General features: G+C 29.5%; 2 protein-coding genes across 4 annotated transcripts; both read right to left on the minus strand.

The window, feature by feature from the left end:
* Positions 1–312: 312 nt before the first annotated feature.
* Positions 313–4,965, minus strand: LOC131171318 (UDP-galactose transporter 1). 2 transcript variants are annotated; one of them, XM_058131060.1, is made up of 5 exons: positions 4,447–4,965; positions 2,504–2,672; positions 2,201–2,408; positions 1,101–1,332; positions 313–727 (listed from the first exon to the last, which is right to left on the minus strand). In XM_058131060.1, the coding sequence occupies exons 1-5, from the start codon at positions 4,555–4,557 to the stop codon at positions 500–502; spliced, it is 948 nt and encodes a 315-aa protein (XP_057987043.1). In that variant the 5' UTR covers positions 4,558–4,965; the 3' UTR covers positions 313–499. The 2 variants fall into 2 exon arrangements, with proteins under 2 accessions (XP_057987043.1, XP_057987042.1); XM_058131059.1 differs by having other exon boundaries at positions 2,504–2,753; positions 4,447–4,962.
* Positions 4,966–9,087: 4,122 nt separating this feature from the next.
* On the minus strand, positions 9,088–10,914 carry LOC110640441 (uncharacterized). 2 transcript variants are annotated; one of them, XM_021791750.2, is made up of 2 exons: positions 10,457–10,912; positions 9,088–9,392 (listed from the first exon to the last, which is right to left on the minus strand). In XM_021791750.2, the coding sequence occupies exons 1-2, from the start codon at positions 10,752–10,754 to the stop codon at positions 9,340–9,342; spliced, it is 351 nt and encodes a 116-aa protein (XP_021647442.1). In that variant the 5' UTR covers positions 10,755–10,912; the 3' UTR covers positions 9,088–9,339. The 2 variants fall into 2 exon arrangements, with proteins under 2 accessions (XP_021647442.1, XP_021647443.2); XM_021791751.2 differs by lacking the exon at positions 9,088–9,392 and adding an exon at positions 9,461–9,689 and having other exon boundaries at positions 10,457–10,914.
* Between the last annotated feature and the right edge of the window lie 7,394 nt (positions 10,915–18,308).

The raw sequence follows: 18,308 nt of genomic DNA on the forward strand, positions 1-18,308 counted from the left end.
TCAAGAACGTTTCTTCGGCATTTTCCATTTTGGGTTGTGAAAAAGAAGCCAATGTGATTAGTAAACCTCAACACAAATCATTGGTTGATGGTGCAACTTACTTCCAGAGTTGTTGTCAATTAGCAAAATTTTGGCAAGGAAGATGTTATTTTGAACAAAAAAAAAGATGGTTCATCAAAGCATGCTTCTTTTGGTTTGGAAGCTGCAGTAATGTGCAACTTCGGAAGAGTTGTGATCATAAACGTGCAACCTTGAATCACGAAAGCCTTGCAGGCTATGGGGAGTAGGGATAATTGCAATTGAGCCAAATAATTTTTATTTCTGATCAAGAAAAGAAACTTATATTAAAAAATTATGCTGGATGTACACACAACAAAGTGAAGTTTTTTTTTTTTTTTTTTTTTGGAAAAACAAAGTTAAGTTGTGTTTTTCCATTTTCCCCCTTGTATTTGTATTACGCCTGTGCCAACTGCTACGAACCTCATACACGACCTAGTTTTTAGACTTTATCATCTAATTTATCATTTACAAGGGGAAGCAATTCCATTCGATTCCTTGGAGTTCGGGGTGTTCGTGGTGTTCCTGGAGGTGGTGGCTGTTGAGAGAGCATGTGCCTCACGTACCCGTAGAATGTACATCCCAGGAGTGTAATACCACATCCAACTGCGTTCAAAGCTGAAATTGGGTTGCGGAAAATTAACCATGAAACCATGACAGCAACTGCGACCTGTATAGAATCAATCAACACACAACTATGAAATGAATTGACAATAACATAATTGGTTCATGTTATAACTTGCAGATCTACGCAAGTAGACATGTTTTAGCCGAAGAAACAGCAGCATGGAAGAGGCAAAACAATTGTTAGTACACATAAAGCAAGAGAAATTTGCATACAACCCAGGAATAGATGCAGCATCTAGGAGTCGATGTTGAAAAAACTTATAAATAAAGAACTTCAAATGACATGTAAGGGCATTCATAGGGCCACGTTAAAAATTTAAAAGCTATTTGATGCAATGAGTACGTTTAAATCTTGACAATGCTCATGAAAGAATAGAATTGCCCATAGACATACAATTTTTCTTAATTGGTCTTACCTTAAGGTTTCCAGCAACATTGAATGTAACTGCAGTTGTGGAATGAATCACGTAAAAGATGGAGAAGTTAAGACAGAAAGCCACCACCCCAGAGCTGAAAATGATGACAAGGGAAGACCAGACAGATTGGTGAGTGTCAAACCAATCTACAACCCCATTACCTTCAAGTAGTATTGCTGGTACTCCCAGGATCATGGTTGCGAAAGGCGCCATGTAGTACACCGTGTTAATGCTAAAAAGTGCAACCAAAAAATTAATGAAAAGAAAAAGAAATCATATTGGTTCATTTGGAAAGAAATCTGGCCAACAAGTTCAATAAATGCATCCTAGAACCCCCCCTCAAGGGGCAAAAAAAAAAAAAAAAAAGAAAGGCATAATTACAGTTTTCAAAATTTTAATCTTTACTTCATTGACGATATATGATAAGCTTCAACAAAGACAATCATGAGGCCTATCAATGTTATCTCACAGAATGTTTTCCCAAGCTTGCTAGCAAAGCACCCAAATCTAATTTATTAGGTTTCAGAGACTTCAATTCTATCTTCCAATCCGACGACTTCTCTGCAAATTCAAATATCAATTCCTTGTTCATGCTTAAAATTGTCCAAAGCAACTCCACAAAAAGAAAAAGGTTCTATCATGATTTTGAATAGTTTAACAATAAGCGAACACAGTATAAACTATTTCTGGTAAATGACATTTCATTCAGGGATTGGTAACTTTGTGTTGATATATTTCATATATTCACAATCAGAATCTCGTATAATGATTCTGATACTACAAATCAAATGCAAATGCAGATACTGACGTTTACCTTCTAGTAATATAGATCCAGGAGGGTTAAACTTTAATATGACTTTGAAACATCACAAATCGCTCAAGGTGCATATCAAAGATTCAAAAGACTAGTTAAACTCTAATGATGAATCAAAATATTTTAAAAAATAAATAAAAAAAAAATCTGAACCAAGCCAGATGAAAGAGTCCCAATCAGAGGGTTACCAAGAAAATAGGTAAAGAACAAATGAAATAATTGAAGCTAAAACCAAAGAACTAGTAGGAGAAGCTAATTGATATCCTAATAACGACAATGAAACTACCTGTCAAATTTGTATCCATGCAGCAGAGATTCTGCAAGGATTGTCTTCGTCGAAGTGGCCAAACATCCAAATAAGGCAGCACAAAATCCAAACATGTTAAAACTAAGCTCAGTAACAGAAGTAAGGAGTATTCCTCCAACAATAGGTACTAAAGAAGCCCAAATTCTCCAATCAAAGTATTTTCTCCAGACCAACCACTGCAAAACAACTGACACAATCCATAGAGGTTGATATGACAACAATGATGCAGTAGAAAGCAGGAAACTAATATAATAGCTTATGTTGATGATTTCTGAGGCTGACCTGTGGTTGCAGGAGTAAATGACTTGATTGTTTGCATAAATGAAACTGGAATGTAACGTAAGCTTACATTCCCCAAAACTATGTTGATACAGAATACAAATGACATAGGAAATATCCTTCGCCAGCGATCTTCAGGGTCAACCACTATTAGTGGTTTAAGCTTCAACACCTTGATTACAACATAAGCTCCAATGGATGAGCATATGAAGTGAACACAAGATACTGAGAGTGGAAACTTGAAATCCAATTTCTGTACAAATAAACCATATCAAATTTATAGAGCTCCAATAATGACCATAAACATCAAGCAAGCTTGTTCTCAAGAATATAAAACTTTCAAGCAAACTAGTCAACAAGTTAACAAAAACTCTTCACTCCAACAACAGTAGGACATAATATTAGTGACCCAAATCCTAGTCAACAGTCACTTTCTAACCAAAAAAACTAATTGATTGGTCAAAGGTTAACCAGATAGTTCCTTGGCAGCAAAAAGGAACTAGCCAAGGACCAAATAAGAAAACAATGAAATTCACACCAAAAGAAGAAAGAAATAAAAATAAAACATCAAGTATGATATATCCAGCAAGGCAATAATACCAAACTAAGATTGATGTCATTTTACAACTCCACAGTTAACATTTTAAAACCCATTATCATGCCAACACAAGCCCAGTCCACATCTAGGATTTCATAACTAATTTGGCAGTGCGGAATCTCAAATAAAAATAAAGAAGACAAGATCTTGAAAGCATCCAAGCTATCAACGTGCATCTTCCCGATCCATAAAACAAACAAAAGCAACAGAAGCAAACAAGGTATCTAGGTTATGGATATAGCCATCTAAAATAATGATTACCCTTCTGTTTTAATGTCACAACCTACTCCTCTCCCACCAACTGACAAGCTACCCCAAAGGGTAAAATAAAGCCAATAAGAAAAATAACAAAACTGGATTTCACTCTTTCTCCCTATTGTCAACATACACCACCCAGATGAATTCATTTTACATAAATAGGCAGCAAATATTATAATCTTCCATGAAACACTGTTAACCAAATTCTTAGCACTGTACACGTTCCTATGAAACATACACCACCTAGATCTGTTCTTTGTTGGCTAAATAGATTGAAGCATTGCTTTGCAGCCAATCATGAAAAGGTGCAAACGGAAATGACAGCCTAGCTGTCAGTCATTTTCTCCATATAATGATGCAAAATTCTCCTGCCAGAAGCAACAGCTTGCCAAAGATGCAAAAAGCTTTCGAGCACCAAAATAATTGAAAATAAAGAGATAGGCAACCTGATGACCAGCTCAACTGTAACTGTAACCACCACATCTAGCACTTTGTCTGCTTATGTTCCAATATGTCAAGCCTGTATGCCAAATATTTATATCCATCTGCAATAACTCAGTGGATACGCAGATGGCCATTGGAATCCTTAATTAAATTTTGTAAATAGCTAAAGATATGGAAAATTAAATATAACCCTTAAAATTGAACTTCTTCGAATCTAAGTAGAACCAAGCAAATGCAAACGTCCAAACTAAAAATATAAGCGAATGAGATAAATTTCTTCAGAAAATCAACACAAGTGCATTAATTAAAAACTCAAAATTCAGAATAACCAGAGCATAGAAAACAAATTCCAGATTCAAGCATCAATGCAGACCAGAAAATGAACATTAAAATTAAAGTAACCCACCAAACCAGAGCCTTATAAAGACCGGATTACTGCATAATTCAGCATACCCATCAAACGAAATCAATAAATATTCATCACCGTAACAAAATTAAGCTAGTCCTTGAACAAAATCTTAAAAAAAAAGAAAAAAAGAAAAAGAAAATAGCAGCAGAAAAATAAACCCAGCCCATCATGCAAAATCCATAGAAATGAAAGAAAAATTGAGTTTTTATTCAACAATCAAAGAAGCAGAAAACAAACCTGAAAGATCCACTTGTTCATGATAATCACAGTAACATTGAATCCCCACCACTGAATAATAGCAAGCAGAGATCTGAACACCGTCCACTGACACAGAACACTCTCCTCCATCTCTATACGCCTCTCTGTTTCTCTCTCTCTTCCCTCTTAAAATCACCCAAAAAGTGCAAAAAAAATCCAAAAAAAAAAACTGTAAGTAGATAAAGAGACTTAAAAGCAAAACGGGTCTAATAGGGAGAGAGAGAGAGAGAGAGAGAGAGAGAGAGAGAGAGAGAGAAACCAAAAGGAAAATAAAGGGGAAAAGATTGAAACTAAAACTACGAAACACCCTAATGGCCTATTGAGAATAACAATGTGAGGGAGGGCGTATCAGAGCAGGCAGGTCTTCTTCCATGTGATCTGGGCATTCAATTTGTTTGAAACGTCTCTTTCTATTTTCTCTTGCTTATGGTAATGGTAAGGTGGGAATGCTAGCAATGGGAAATTTCTAGTTCTCATTCCATTTGGCAAATGCCACCCAAAATTAAAAAAAAACGAAAAAAATATAAAAGGCTTAAAATACAAATTTTTCTTTTATTTTTAGGGCTATTTTTTCATTTTTAGATTTTAATTTAATTTCTAATAATTTAAAAAAAATATGAATCAGCAATTAAAAATAAAATTAAAAGCTGAGATTTCAAGCTTCAATAATTGAACATTGATACTTAATCGTGAATAACTAAGTGTATGATGAGCTGAATTAATTAAAAATGCCTATGCATATGACATTTACCCAGGACTTGTTTTATGTGCGATTGGTTGGTTTGTTGAAATAGAGTCTGTTGTATGGGAAATGGTCTCTATCTATGTGTGTCAATGGCGGTTTGCATGTACTGTAAGATAAGATTTGTGACTTAAAATTTTGATCATGCCCACAAACTTAATTGTTTTATTTGATTATGAATCGATTTTGACTGGTGTAAATTATGATGTCAATTTAATTTAATAAAAATTTTCTTCATTTGCTTCTTTTAGCAGCGCAACGCAAGATCAATTTCTCTGATTAAATAATATAAAAGATTTAAAATTTTTTAATTATTTACGATGATAATCAAAACTTTTAATTGTTTATATTCTAATCAAATTTTAATTAGTTATTATAATTATAATTAAAGAGTTAAATTAAATTTAAAAAAATTGATATTGAATTATAATATAATATATGAAGTTTATTAATTTAATTTTTATATTTAACTTTTTATCTATAATATAAAATGTATTTATAATATAAACTTTTATAAAATACATTGATTAAACTATAATTATTATTTTATTATAATGTGATCAATTTACATAATTGACAATTGGAAAAAATTTTACGTTGTAATTATTTTATTATTTATTATATCAAAATGTATTTAAATTAATAAAAATAATTTTTTTTAAATTTCAGTTAAAAATAAATAAAAAATATATTTTATGTTATAGATATATTTTATATAATAAATAAATAATATTTAAATATAAAATTTAAATTAATAAAATATTTTATTAATAAAATAAAACTTCAAATTACAAGTTACTGTTAACTTTTTCAATTTTAATTTATTTTTTTATAATTATAACAACTAATTAAGATTCGATTATAATATATACAATATAAAATTTTAACTATAATTATAAATAATCCAAAAGTTTTTTTTAATAAATATAAATAAGATTATTAATTGTTTAATTTCATTAATATTAAAGTAGGCCTATTAACAAAAAAGGTTGAAACGTTTTTAGTAATTCACAATTATATTTTAAATATTTTAATTTTTAATTATATATTCAAACCTTTAAAATCTTGAGTAATTATAATTAAAATCTCAAAATTAATTTAAGAAATTTTAAATTTTATCAATAAAAATTGTGATTAATAATAAAAAAAATAATTTATAGTCAATATATTTTATTGTGATTAACAATATGAATGATAATATTTGAAGGTTTATATACAATTACTTTTAATTTTAAAAATTAAAATATGCATGGTGTTTGAATACAATTATTAATTAATGAAAATTTTTAATTTATTTTATCTTGGCATTAAAATATTATTAACGAAATAAATTATCCAATAATAACATTCTCATGATATACTAACCACTTCCATTAATACTATTTTTTTTTTTTTTTGAACAAAAATATTAGCAGGGGATAACTCTAGGAAAAGCAGCTCCTCCATAACTGCGTCAAACTAACCAGAGAGGAGTTACAAACCAAACCAAAGTTGGCACAAATTAATATACCAATAAAATATGCTATTTATTAATAGTGGGTCCGCAGACCCACAGGTCTTCCGCATTACTCGGGTAATTATCTATTACAATAAATTCTCGTTCAAGTACAAATAAAACACTATGAATCTTAGGATTTTTGAATTAGCCGTTATATTAATTTCGGATCTGTTTTATAATATTAATTGTTTTAATAATATTAGTTATTAATTATTTTATTAATTATTAATTATTATTAATATTTTATTTTTTTTATTAAGCGTGAAATATTGCATGAGACTTTAATAATCATTCGTATATAATTGAATCAAATTAATAAAATTTAATTATTTTGATTAAAGTGTGTTTGATTTGATTTAATTTTTAATTAACAATTTTAAAATTTTTCAATGTTCAACTATAAGTTTAATTACTCTTGATTTAGTAAAAAAATTAATTAATTAATTAATAATATTATTATATTTTTCCCACTTAGTTCAGTTATTATTACCAATAATCAAACGATAATTTTTCAGCTTCAATTAACATGACGTTCTCTTAATTTTGATTTGGATTGATTAGTATTTTAAATTGGTTTAAAATTTTATTAATCAAAATTTTAATTTAAATTAATTCGATAAATTGAACACTCACCCTGTAAAAAAAATAATATAATATAATTTAAAATATTTACATATATGGTGATCTTTTTATTAAGGGGGAGAAGGGAGAGGGGGGAATTGTACATGCGATTTTAACTTGGTCTACAATTACTATGCTGCCCTATTATTTTCCAACACTATTTCCACTACATAGACCCACTCAAATATATGCAAATAACTAAAAGAACTTGACCCCTAGTCTCTTCCTCCTTCCCTCCAATGAAATTGGGCATCTCATTACGTGGAAATTGATGGGTTTGTTCCACCATAGTACCTTTGTGATATGCACCATAGTATCCTCATTATTATGGCTTTGAATTACATTATTTATATGCTTCTTAAATTTGATTTATATAATTTGAATATCATTATTAAATTTTACTAATACAAGCATAAATTGTTATTAATATTAACAAATTGGGCTAAAATTAAAAAAAATGATATATTAATTAAAAAAAAGAGAATATGATATATTTAAAAAAAAATGCAAAGTTTTTTTTTATCATTAAGTCGATTATTTAATGCTTAAAAAAAACGAAATTATTTAAGCCTTACTATTAACATTTCCACCTCTCTAATTATCCTCATAAAAAAGCTAATCACACAATTGGAAGTAGAAACGTGTATTGCGGACTTTATAGGGGGTGTATTGGCATGATGGTATTTTCATGGAAATTAAGAAATTAAATGTTCCTTAGAGAGATGTTTGGTACGTATAGCTATGCTTCCCTTTTTTTTCCCCTCTTATTTAATATATTTAATAATAGCATAATTAGAGAGAAACATACCATTATTGATTTAATCAAATTTTAAGTTGAAAACTCCAAACGAATTTGTACTTAAATCAAATTAATTTTTTTTGCATTATTAGTCACTATAACCCAAAATTTTAATTACGTTTAACTATATGTATTTAAAGTTTGATTATGTTTAACTACATGTATTTTTATTTTTTTTTTTTTTGTCAAAAAATAATTTAAGTATCCAAGTCTTGGCCAAAAACCCCTGCTCTACGTTTTCTTCAAAGAATAATAAGGGTAAGGGATCATCCCAAGTATTTTTTTTATTAAATAAATATATTATTAGGTCTCTCAATTTTATTTTATATCGCATATTTAAATTATTGATAAATTATTATTTACTCCCTAATTATTGCAATTACTTATATTTCATGTATATTGTAAAATTATCTGTCTTATTACTTTTGATTTTTTCTTTCCAAAGCTCACTTTTCAAAATTAATTGGAAGATTAAATCTTCTTAAAATTATCTTTGCATTGCAATCCTGAACTATAGCTCAAGATTTTACCTCAAGACCTTAAACAGATAATTCCATGATTTCTATCACATTTTTTAGATAAATTATGAAGGAACAGTGATGGCAAAGACATAATTCACCATTGCATTCATTGAGTGTGTTTTGATCCAAATTGGCATTGGTTTCTAACCACTAACTGTACGTTCAAAACCTGTCAGTTGGAAAGCCCAAAACCCCCCACAACACTTCCTTGCAAGGTGCCTCACGCCAGAATAATATTCATCCGGATTTAAGCAGATGATGGATGATCATTTTACACTCTTAGCTACAATTCAGAAGGAAACATTGAAGGGTCCCACTAGAATTTATTTATTTATTTATTTTTATCTGACTTCTCACATTCCAAAGGGTGCGTGCACTTGTAACCCTATGGCTGAATTCTGGTGAAAATTAAGCCAAGGCTACAAAGTCTCGAGCAAGCTCACCAACAAACAATGGCTCTTGTTATTATCCACTGTAATGATAGTTCTAACAAAAACTGATAAAAGCATGACAAGGTTTGAGCATCTTCAGCCAATATCTAGCAGCATTTTAGAAAGGAGAAGGGGGTGCCATGCCCCTAAATCTGGACTCATTGCTTGAAAGATTACGAACTACTACTATCTGCCTTAGTGAGAGATTACATTCTGATCTTCATGCTTGCTAAAGTAAAGAACTCAGAATAAAAACAACTTTAAATTACAAGTTTAGATGCAGGTGATTTTGCATCTTCTTTCACAATATTTCCTGCAAAAAACATAGAAGTCAAAAGCAATCAGAGAGGGGAAGTGATCCAACTAATAAAATACTACATATAGGAATACAAAGTTTGAATCTTCAGTCTAGTGTGAGTAAGAAAAATCATTCTACTGCTAAACTAGTACATCTTATAATGCTATTGATACAAGCAACAAATCGAAAAAGTAGATGCAACGGAAACATGCTTTGGCAACAGACAAGATAAAAAATGGCATTAAATTTCCTTGAAATCCCTCCATCACTCTGCATCATTTGGGCAATAGTCCTGGTCATGCTCCCCCTTGGCTGAATACAACTTCACAACGTAGTGTTTAAAATACTCTAAATGCAAGTGATGTAATAACACATCATATATGAACAAATTTTACAACTATGGGTTATATTTTTTCTGAAGTTCATTGGCCAATCCACCATTCAAACCTCGCAATACAAAACAATCCAATTCCAAACAACAAATACGCACTTGCTTCAGAATCAAAACAACATAGTATTTTCATTGTTGCATTTTGCATTTCTCCCATGTGAAATGCACCAAATTAAATACCAATGGGACACTTTCCTACAAGGAAAATGATTTCCAGAATATATAGCAATGGCAAATGAGTTAGCAAGAAACCATTATTCTTTATTTCATCAGAAATGTATTTGTCCTGAGATCATTGAAACTTACCATTCATATCCCCACACCACAAATAATTACACTAACATTTGGTGTATGGAGGAATTAGGACTCAAGATCTGTGAAGACCGACTGGTCTCTGTGATGCATGATTAAGATCAATATAATTGTATAGTATTCAATTCTCTTTTTGGAATAAATACGGCATACAACTACTACATCTCGAAGCAACTTCTAGCAATTCTAGCTATATTGCATCACATAGAGCACACAGATAGGAATTGGTAATACCAAATTAACCTCGAAAGAAAATTTACCTAGTACCCAAACTAAAACATACCACCAAAATTAGGAAAAATTATTACTTCAGCTAAAACACTGAAACATACCCAAAAAATACGCATGGATAAGGGTTAAGAGATAAAGAGAGTACCGATTGGAGGTGATGGTGCCTCGCCGTAGATGGACTTGAGTCTGGCAAGAGGGACCAAGGCGGCATCGGAGTCTGCTTCAGCGAAAAGCTGTTGTTTCCAGTCCCACATAGTCTTTTTCAATGCTTTGTTTGATTTTATCAAAGAATCCTTCTCGGCCTCCAGAGCTTCTATGTCCTTTTGCTGGTTCACAGATCGCACGCTTAGCACGACGAAAGATCCTACAAGGCATACGTTTATCACTGTGTTGTTATTACTGGCTCTCATTGCTGCGCCGACCAATCTGTTTGCGAACTCCATTTTTGGTTCCCACTAGCTCTTGTTGCAGCGTCCTTGCTTCGCGTCGGAGCTCGAAAATGGAGGTTTGAACCTAAATAGTCCGTAGAAAAGTAGCGAAGGTGGATTCATCCATATCCAATGCCAATATCTATACAATAAGTTTTATGAAGGATATTTATTCGTGAATTTATATAAAAAAAATAACTATTTTTATAAAAAAATTATTTTATAAAAATATATTAAATTAATAAAATTACACTTTATAGAATGTAAAAAAATAATATAATAAAATATTATTTTTAATTAATAATATTATATATATATTTATTATTAAAATTAAATAATTTAATTTATTATTATTAATTTAATATATTTTTATTATATTAATAACAAAAAACTATATATATATATTTAAAATAATATTATATTTTCACTCATCTAATATATTTTTTATAATTTATAAAAATAAATATCAACTTATATGAATTATGTTATGAAAATAAAATTATTTTTTAAATAAAATAATTTTATTACCTTTTAAAAGAAATAATCATAAAAATTATTATTAATATATAAAAAAAATTAAATAGATATTTTAATTAATTACATCATAAATTAATTAAAATTTATTATTATAATGAGTAAAATTTTATTTAAATTAAATTAAATAAGAGAGAAATTTTAATAAAAAATTAATTTAATAATAATAATTTATTTTTATTTAAAATATAAATAAAATTTAAATTAAAAAATAAAAATTATAAATTATTTATACATGGCATTAACATTATGCTGGTGACTAATATAGCAAACGAAAATACTTATTTGAGAATTCTTATATCATAATATTCATATAATTGTTTAATAAACATATTTAAATGAACCGTATTAATTTATTAACCTATAATTATTAACTCGTTTATTATGAAAAATACTAATTTGAAAAAAAAAGCTATAAATGCTTTTATAAGCATATGTTTTTTCTTCTTATTTTCAAGCTATATGGTAGCATGTGTTTTTTTGTTTCATTTTCTCTACGTATTATTTATTATAATAATATTATAATTTACAGGTTATATCTTTTAATTTTAAATTTCATTTTATACATATAATATATCATCTAAAAAAAATTCATAATATTTGTCATTATAATTATAAAATTTTAGAATGCAAAGTTGGTTAATAACAAATTTTTCAATCTTATACTACATTTAAGAATGCAAAGTTGGTTAATAAAAAATAAATATACTTATAAATATTATCATACTAAACTCATATGCATTCATGTAAATTATTTTTTAATCAATCATAAATTTTTATTCGACTTTTATTATTTAATTTAGTTACAAAAAATAAATAAAGATTTTTTTTTTAAATTAATAATATTTAAAAAAAATCAGCCTAAGTAGTTTGCGCTTAGCCGGTTCCAAGCCCGGATAAAGGAAGAGGGTTGTGGTAAGTGACAACTAGCGTAAAAATTTCATCACACCTTATGATATGGATTCAAATGATATAAACGTTGGGGCGTCCTCTACTTACGACGAGCTACATCGGAGCCCGGGTGTAGTGAGAAATATGCAAGGGTGTAGGGTATTCACTGAAAACGACACGCCATGCCAGTGCCTGGATATGGTATTAAGTGAGCAAGAGTTCCCACATCATGGACGGGTGTGGGTAAAGAAGTTAGACCATAGGACAGATAGTATAACGGATAGTGGAACAGAACACAAGATAGACATAAAAAACAATAGAAGATATCATAGAATGAGACCAATTAGGAAGGAACAGGATAGGAGGAGAATCAGGGTTGGTACTTGAAATGTTGGATCACTTACAGGACAATTAATGGAGCTTGTGGATACCTTGGAAAGGAGAATGGTGAATATTACTTGCATTCAGGAGACTAAATGGGTAGGAGAGAAAAGCAAGGAAGTGGGTAATTCAGGGTACAAACTGTGATTTGCCATAAATGAGAGAAACAAGAACGGAGTAGGCATAATCATAGAGAGGACATTGAAAGACGCTGTAATAGCTATGAAAATAGTAGGAGATGGAATTATACTAGTCAAGTTAGTACTAGAAGAAGAAACAATAAATGTAGTTAGTGCTTATGCTCCACAAATAGGACTAGATAGTGAGAGTAAACAAAGGTTTTAGGAAGATATGGATGATTTAATGCAAAGCATACCAAATGAAGATAAGATTTTCATTGGTGGATATTTGAATGGACATGTAGGAAGTGATAAGTAAGGTTATGAGAATGCTCATAGAGGTTTTGGTTTTGGCAGTCGAAATGAGGAGGGAAAAAGTATCATGGATTTTGCTATGGCATATGACCTAATACTAGCAAATACCTACTTTATTAAAAGAGAGTAACATTTAGTGACTTTCAAAAGTGGGCAACATAGAAGCCAAATCGACTTCCTCTTAACCAGGAAGACAAATAGAGTTCTATGCAATGATTGCAAGGTCATTCCAGGAGAGGCTTTAACAAGTCAACATCGGTTAGTGGTATTGGATGTCAAGTTTATGAATAATTCAAGTAAGGTCAGAAGAAATAGTGTAGCTCGAACAAAGTGGTAGGAGTTCAAAGGAGTAAAGCAAGTGAAGTTAAAAAATGAGCTTCTCAAGTCCGAAGCATGGAAGCTAGATATGGAGGCCAATGATATGTGGATACAGATGGCATTAAAGATTATAGAAGTAGCTATAAAAGTACTTGGAGAGTCTAAAAGACATTGACCACCCTCAAAAGAGAGATGGTGGTGGAATAAAGAAGTACAAAAGGCAATGAAGAGAAAAAGGAAATGGTATAAGAAATTATCTAAATGTGATAATAATGAGGCATATGAACAGTACAAGATAGCAAAGAAATAGGCAAAAAAATGCAGTTAGTCAAGCAAGAGCACAGGCTTTTGAAAAGTTATATGAGAAACTTATAACTAAAGAAGGGGATAAAGATATTTATAGATTAGCAATGAGGAGAGAAAGGAAATGTCAATATCTCAATTAAGTTAGGTGTTAGTAGTATGTTCTAGAGCATATCATTTAGTATGTATCTTGTACTTATTTTATTAATAAAAGGCAATTCCACTTTTTCGTTTACATAATATATTTATATGTAATAGAAAATGTCCATTGATATTTTGTTAGAAATTATATTCTTAAGTTGTTAAGAATACAAGTGATAGTATTTATAGCACAAAGTATCATAAATTGGTTTACAATCGATGATACTTCACACAGGACATGACTTATCCAGAAAGATTGTATTCATGTTTATTCATAAGGTATTTATATGAGATATAAATAAGATGGAATAGTGAGTCTCATACATATAACAAACATGATAGGCACTTATACATGATAAGTAGGCCGAACCAGTGACACTTATGACAAGCATATGGAGTTTACTATTGTCAATACATTATCATAAATCATATCAGTGTATATAAGCTCTATACCTAAGATAACACAGTTATCTTGTATATAGGTGGTTTGAGTTTGATACTGCTTTCATACTTGTACTGTGTATGGGTATATGGGCATGTGTTGGCTCCTACTAGTTATATATAGAGGTAGGTGTTGATCAAGATGGAATTTGTTACCCTAAGTAAATAAGGATAAAATCTTATGTTCATTTAATTGTTTTTTATGTTTCAAGTTCCTAGCCAAGACAGACAAATTTAATCAGAAAATAGTTTCTGATGAGAAAATCTTTTTAATCAATAATTAGAATTAAAAGATAATATAATATTCATAGCAAATGGGGTTTGATATGAATCATGATTCCAGCTTGAATTGGGATTTTGTAATAGAGAGATTCTAGTGTATGGTAACATATGATTAAATGTTCATTTAAGGTATTTCTTATTACTAATTGGGTGGCCATGGCATGCTATGCTAGGTGTTAACCATAATCTATGAGGTGCCTAAAATGATTTAGAGAAATCATTTGTGGTAAGAAATAGTTCTGATGATATTAAAAATTAATATCATATCTCATTGCCAATTAGTGATGAGCCTAGTGAGTCACATACATACACAAGTAATCACAAAGTTAAATGTGATTTAATTAATTAGTTAAAGAGTTTAATTGATTAATTAAATAGATTTGTTTTGTAATTATATTGCAAAATTCCTAGCATGACTTGAAATAAAATCTAGATTATTAGATGTATAGTATAAGTTAAATTTATATTTAAAGTATTTAAATATGAATTTAATTATGAGAAATTAATTAATAGAGATTAATTAATTAATTTATATTTGATATAAATTGATTATAATATGAGAAATAATTATTTTGGATTGAGAACTCAAAATTACAATACAAAAATAATTTGGTCATTTCACAGGGTGACATGTGGCACTATGAGATAGTGACACATGGCACCATATAAGATTGACATTTGTCTTCCAATCATGTAAGATGATCAAAGGTCAAGATTAAACCTAGCTTTGACACTTGGCTTAATGTGATTAGGTCAATTAAAATGAAGGTGCAATCAGAAGATGACATGTGGCAAGGGTTTTAAGTGATGACCTAATTATATAATGTAATGTTATGAAAGAATGAAAAAAAACAATCTTATTATTCTCTCAAGGTGCTGCCACCCAAAGAGGCTCTCATCTCTCTTCTTCTCTTTTTTCATCAATTCAAATAATAGAAATTGCTAGAAATGGTTTCTAGTATCTTGTATGCATCTACAACCTCTCTAAAGGTAAATCCCTATTTTATAATTGATTGGCAAGACTTTAGAAGCTGTTCAAGGGGCTGCCATTGGTGATCTTGGTGTAGATAATCTAGAGGGACAACATTTGGTGTCCTAGGTACTTCCCAAATATACCAAACACATATACAGTACATTAAAATGTTAATGCACATGTTCTTGAATTAATCTATAGTTCTAATGAATTAATATGTTAATTCTAAAATCTTAAATGACAAATGTAGATCCAAATACATATTAAAAGTGTTTTAATATTATATTGAACATTGAAATTAATAGGTAAATAATGAATCTTGCATGATGCATGAGACTCTAGAAGAAAATTTTTTGAATTCAATATTCTAATCTAATAACTTTCATGTTTTCTCTCCTTCATTAGGTGCATTAGGGATAAAGAAGAAAAAGTGTTGGTGAAATATGATGACATTAAAGAAATATGGAGAAATTATTTTAATTATCTCTTTAATAATAGTTAAAATGGTAATAGTGTGAATATAGACTATAAAATAATAGAAAATAATGTGAATTGTACTAGAATGATTAGATCTTTATAAGTAAATGAAGCACTTAAAAGAATGAAAGCGGGTAAAGCCTGTGGACCCGATGGAATACCATTTGAAGTGTGAAAGTGTTTGGGAGATATGGGAGTGGCATGGTTAACTAAATTATTTAATAAGATTATAAACTCAAAGAAAATGCCTGATGAATGGAGGAGGAGTATTTTAGTGCATATTTTTAAAAATAAAGGAGACGTACATAGTTGCTTAAACTATAGGGAAATTAAACTCATGAGCCGTGTTATGAAGTTGTGGGAGAGAGTTATGGAGCATCGACTACATCATGATACTTTTATCTCTCTCAATCAATTTGGCTTCATGCTCGATCGTTCAACTATGGAAGCGATCTTTCTCATTAGAAGCTTGATGGAGAAATATAGAGATGTGAAGAAAGATCTACACATAGTTTTTATTAATTTGGAGAAGGCTTATGATAGTGTTTCAAGAGATATCTTATAGAGTGTGTTATAACAAAAGAGAGAATCTATTAGGTACATAGAAGTGTTGAAATATATGTATGAAGGAGCAACTACTATTGTGCGCACAGTGGGAGGGGACACAAGATATTTTTTGATCTCAATTGGATCATACCAAGGATCAGCTATAAGCCTTTACCTTTTTACATTAGTTTTAGATGAATTGACGAAACATATACAAGAGAGTATTCCTTGGTGCATAATGTTTGCAGATGATATTGTTCTGATAGATGAGACGCAAGAATGAGTCAATAGAAAGTTAGAGTTTTGGAGAAGTACTCTAGAGTCAAAGGGCTTTAAGTTAAGTAGAATCAAAGACAGAATACATGCATTGCAAGTTCAATGAAGGCCAAACTAGTAATAGGGAAGGAGTTAGTTTGGATGGAGTGGTACTGTCCCAAAGTAATCACTTTAAATATCTCGACTTAGTATTTCCAGTAGATGGGAGATGTGAGATGTGAGGAGGATGTTAGTCATAGGATTAAAGCCGGATGGTTAGAGTGGAGACATGCTACGAGAGTTTTATGTGATCGCAAGATTCTCAATAAGTTGAAAGGAAAATTTTACCGTACAGCCATACGACGGGCTATATTATATGGTAGTGAGTGTTGGGCACTGAATGAGTCATATGCGTCTAAAATAAGAGTTGCAGAGATAAGAATGTTAAGGTGGATGATTGGCCATACTAGACTAGATAAAGTCCGTAATGAGAGTATTAGAGAAAAGGTAGGAGTGGTGCCAATTGAGGATAAATTGAGAGAAGGGAGATTGAAGTGGTTTGGTAATGTGAAGTGTAGACATACGGAAGCTTCAGTTACACAAGTATAGTACATTAGGTCAGAGGATAGAAAGAAAAAAAAAATGGATAGACCTAAATTGACTTGGAGGATAGTAGTATAACATGACCTGTAATTATTACATATTTTTAAGGATTTAACCCAAAATCATTTAGGGTAGAGAAAGCGAATCTATATAGCTGACCCAAAATTTTTTGGATAAAAGTTGAGTTGAGTTGAGTTGAGTTTTAATAATATTTAAAAAAATTTATAATTACTTTATAATTTTATTTTCTTAATATCATACAATTTATTCATACATAGATTAAAATAGTGATAATGAGATTATCTATAATATTGGAGTTTAATCTTTTTAGTTCACTAAATAATGTATATAGTATTAATTTTTTTATAATGTAAAATATGATATGAAAATAAAAGAAAAATATAAATTATAGGCGAGATTGTATTCTTAATTGTAAATAAAATATATCATAATAAATTTAAATAAATAAAAATAAAAAGAATAATCTATTAATTAAATTAAATAAACAAATTATTACATACTTTATCAGGCTAACTGGGTTAATTTGATTAAATGTTTTATTCTAGCATCTTATATGTGATTCCATTTATAACTGAACCCATTTATATTAAATTTAAGTTTGTTTAACCATACATCAAAGTCATATCATGTAAATGCATCATATTAAAAATTATTCGCTTTAACAAAAATAAATTTAATTAATTTTAAATTAGATTTTAATTTTAAAATTTACAACGTATATATATTTAATTAAAAAATTATTATTTAATTTTTTTATTTTAATAAACTATCTACTTAATTTTTTATTTTAAAAAATATATTAAACGGTTAATTTATTATTTTTTAGTCATTAATCCATTTAATTATTTTAAGGTTAGTCTAAATTTTATTTAGTACATATAATTTAGAAAATATAACTATAAAGTCTATATATTTTCTAAATTTTGAATTATTCAATCATAATTTTCTTTCACTTTTAAATATATTAAT

The sequence above is a fragment of the Hevea brasiliensis genome, chromosome 12, assembly GCF_030052815.1.
Source record: "Hevea brasiliensis isolate MT/VB/25A 57/8 chromosome 12, ASM3005281v1, whole genome shotgun sequence".
NCBI lineage: Eukaryota > Viridiplantae > Streptophyta > Magnoliopsida > Malpighiales > Euphorbiaceae > Hevea > Hevea brasiliensis.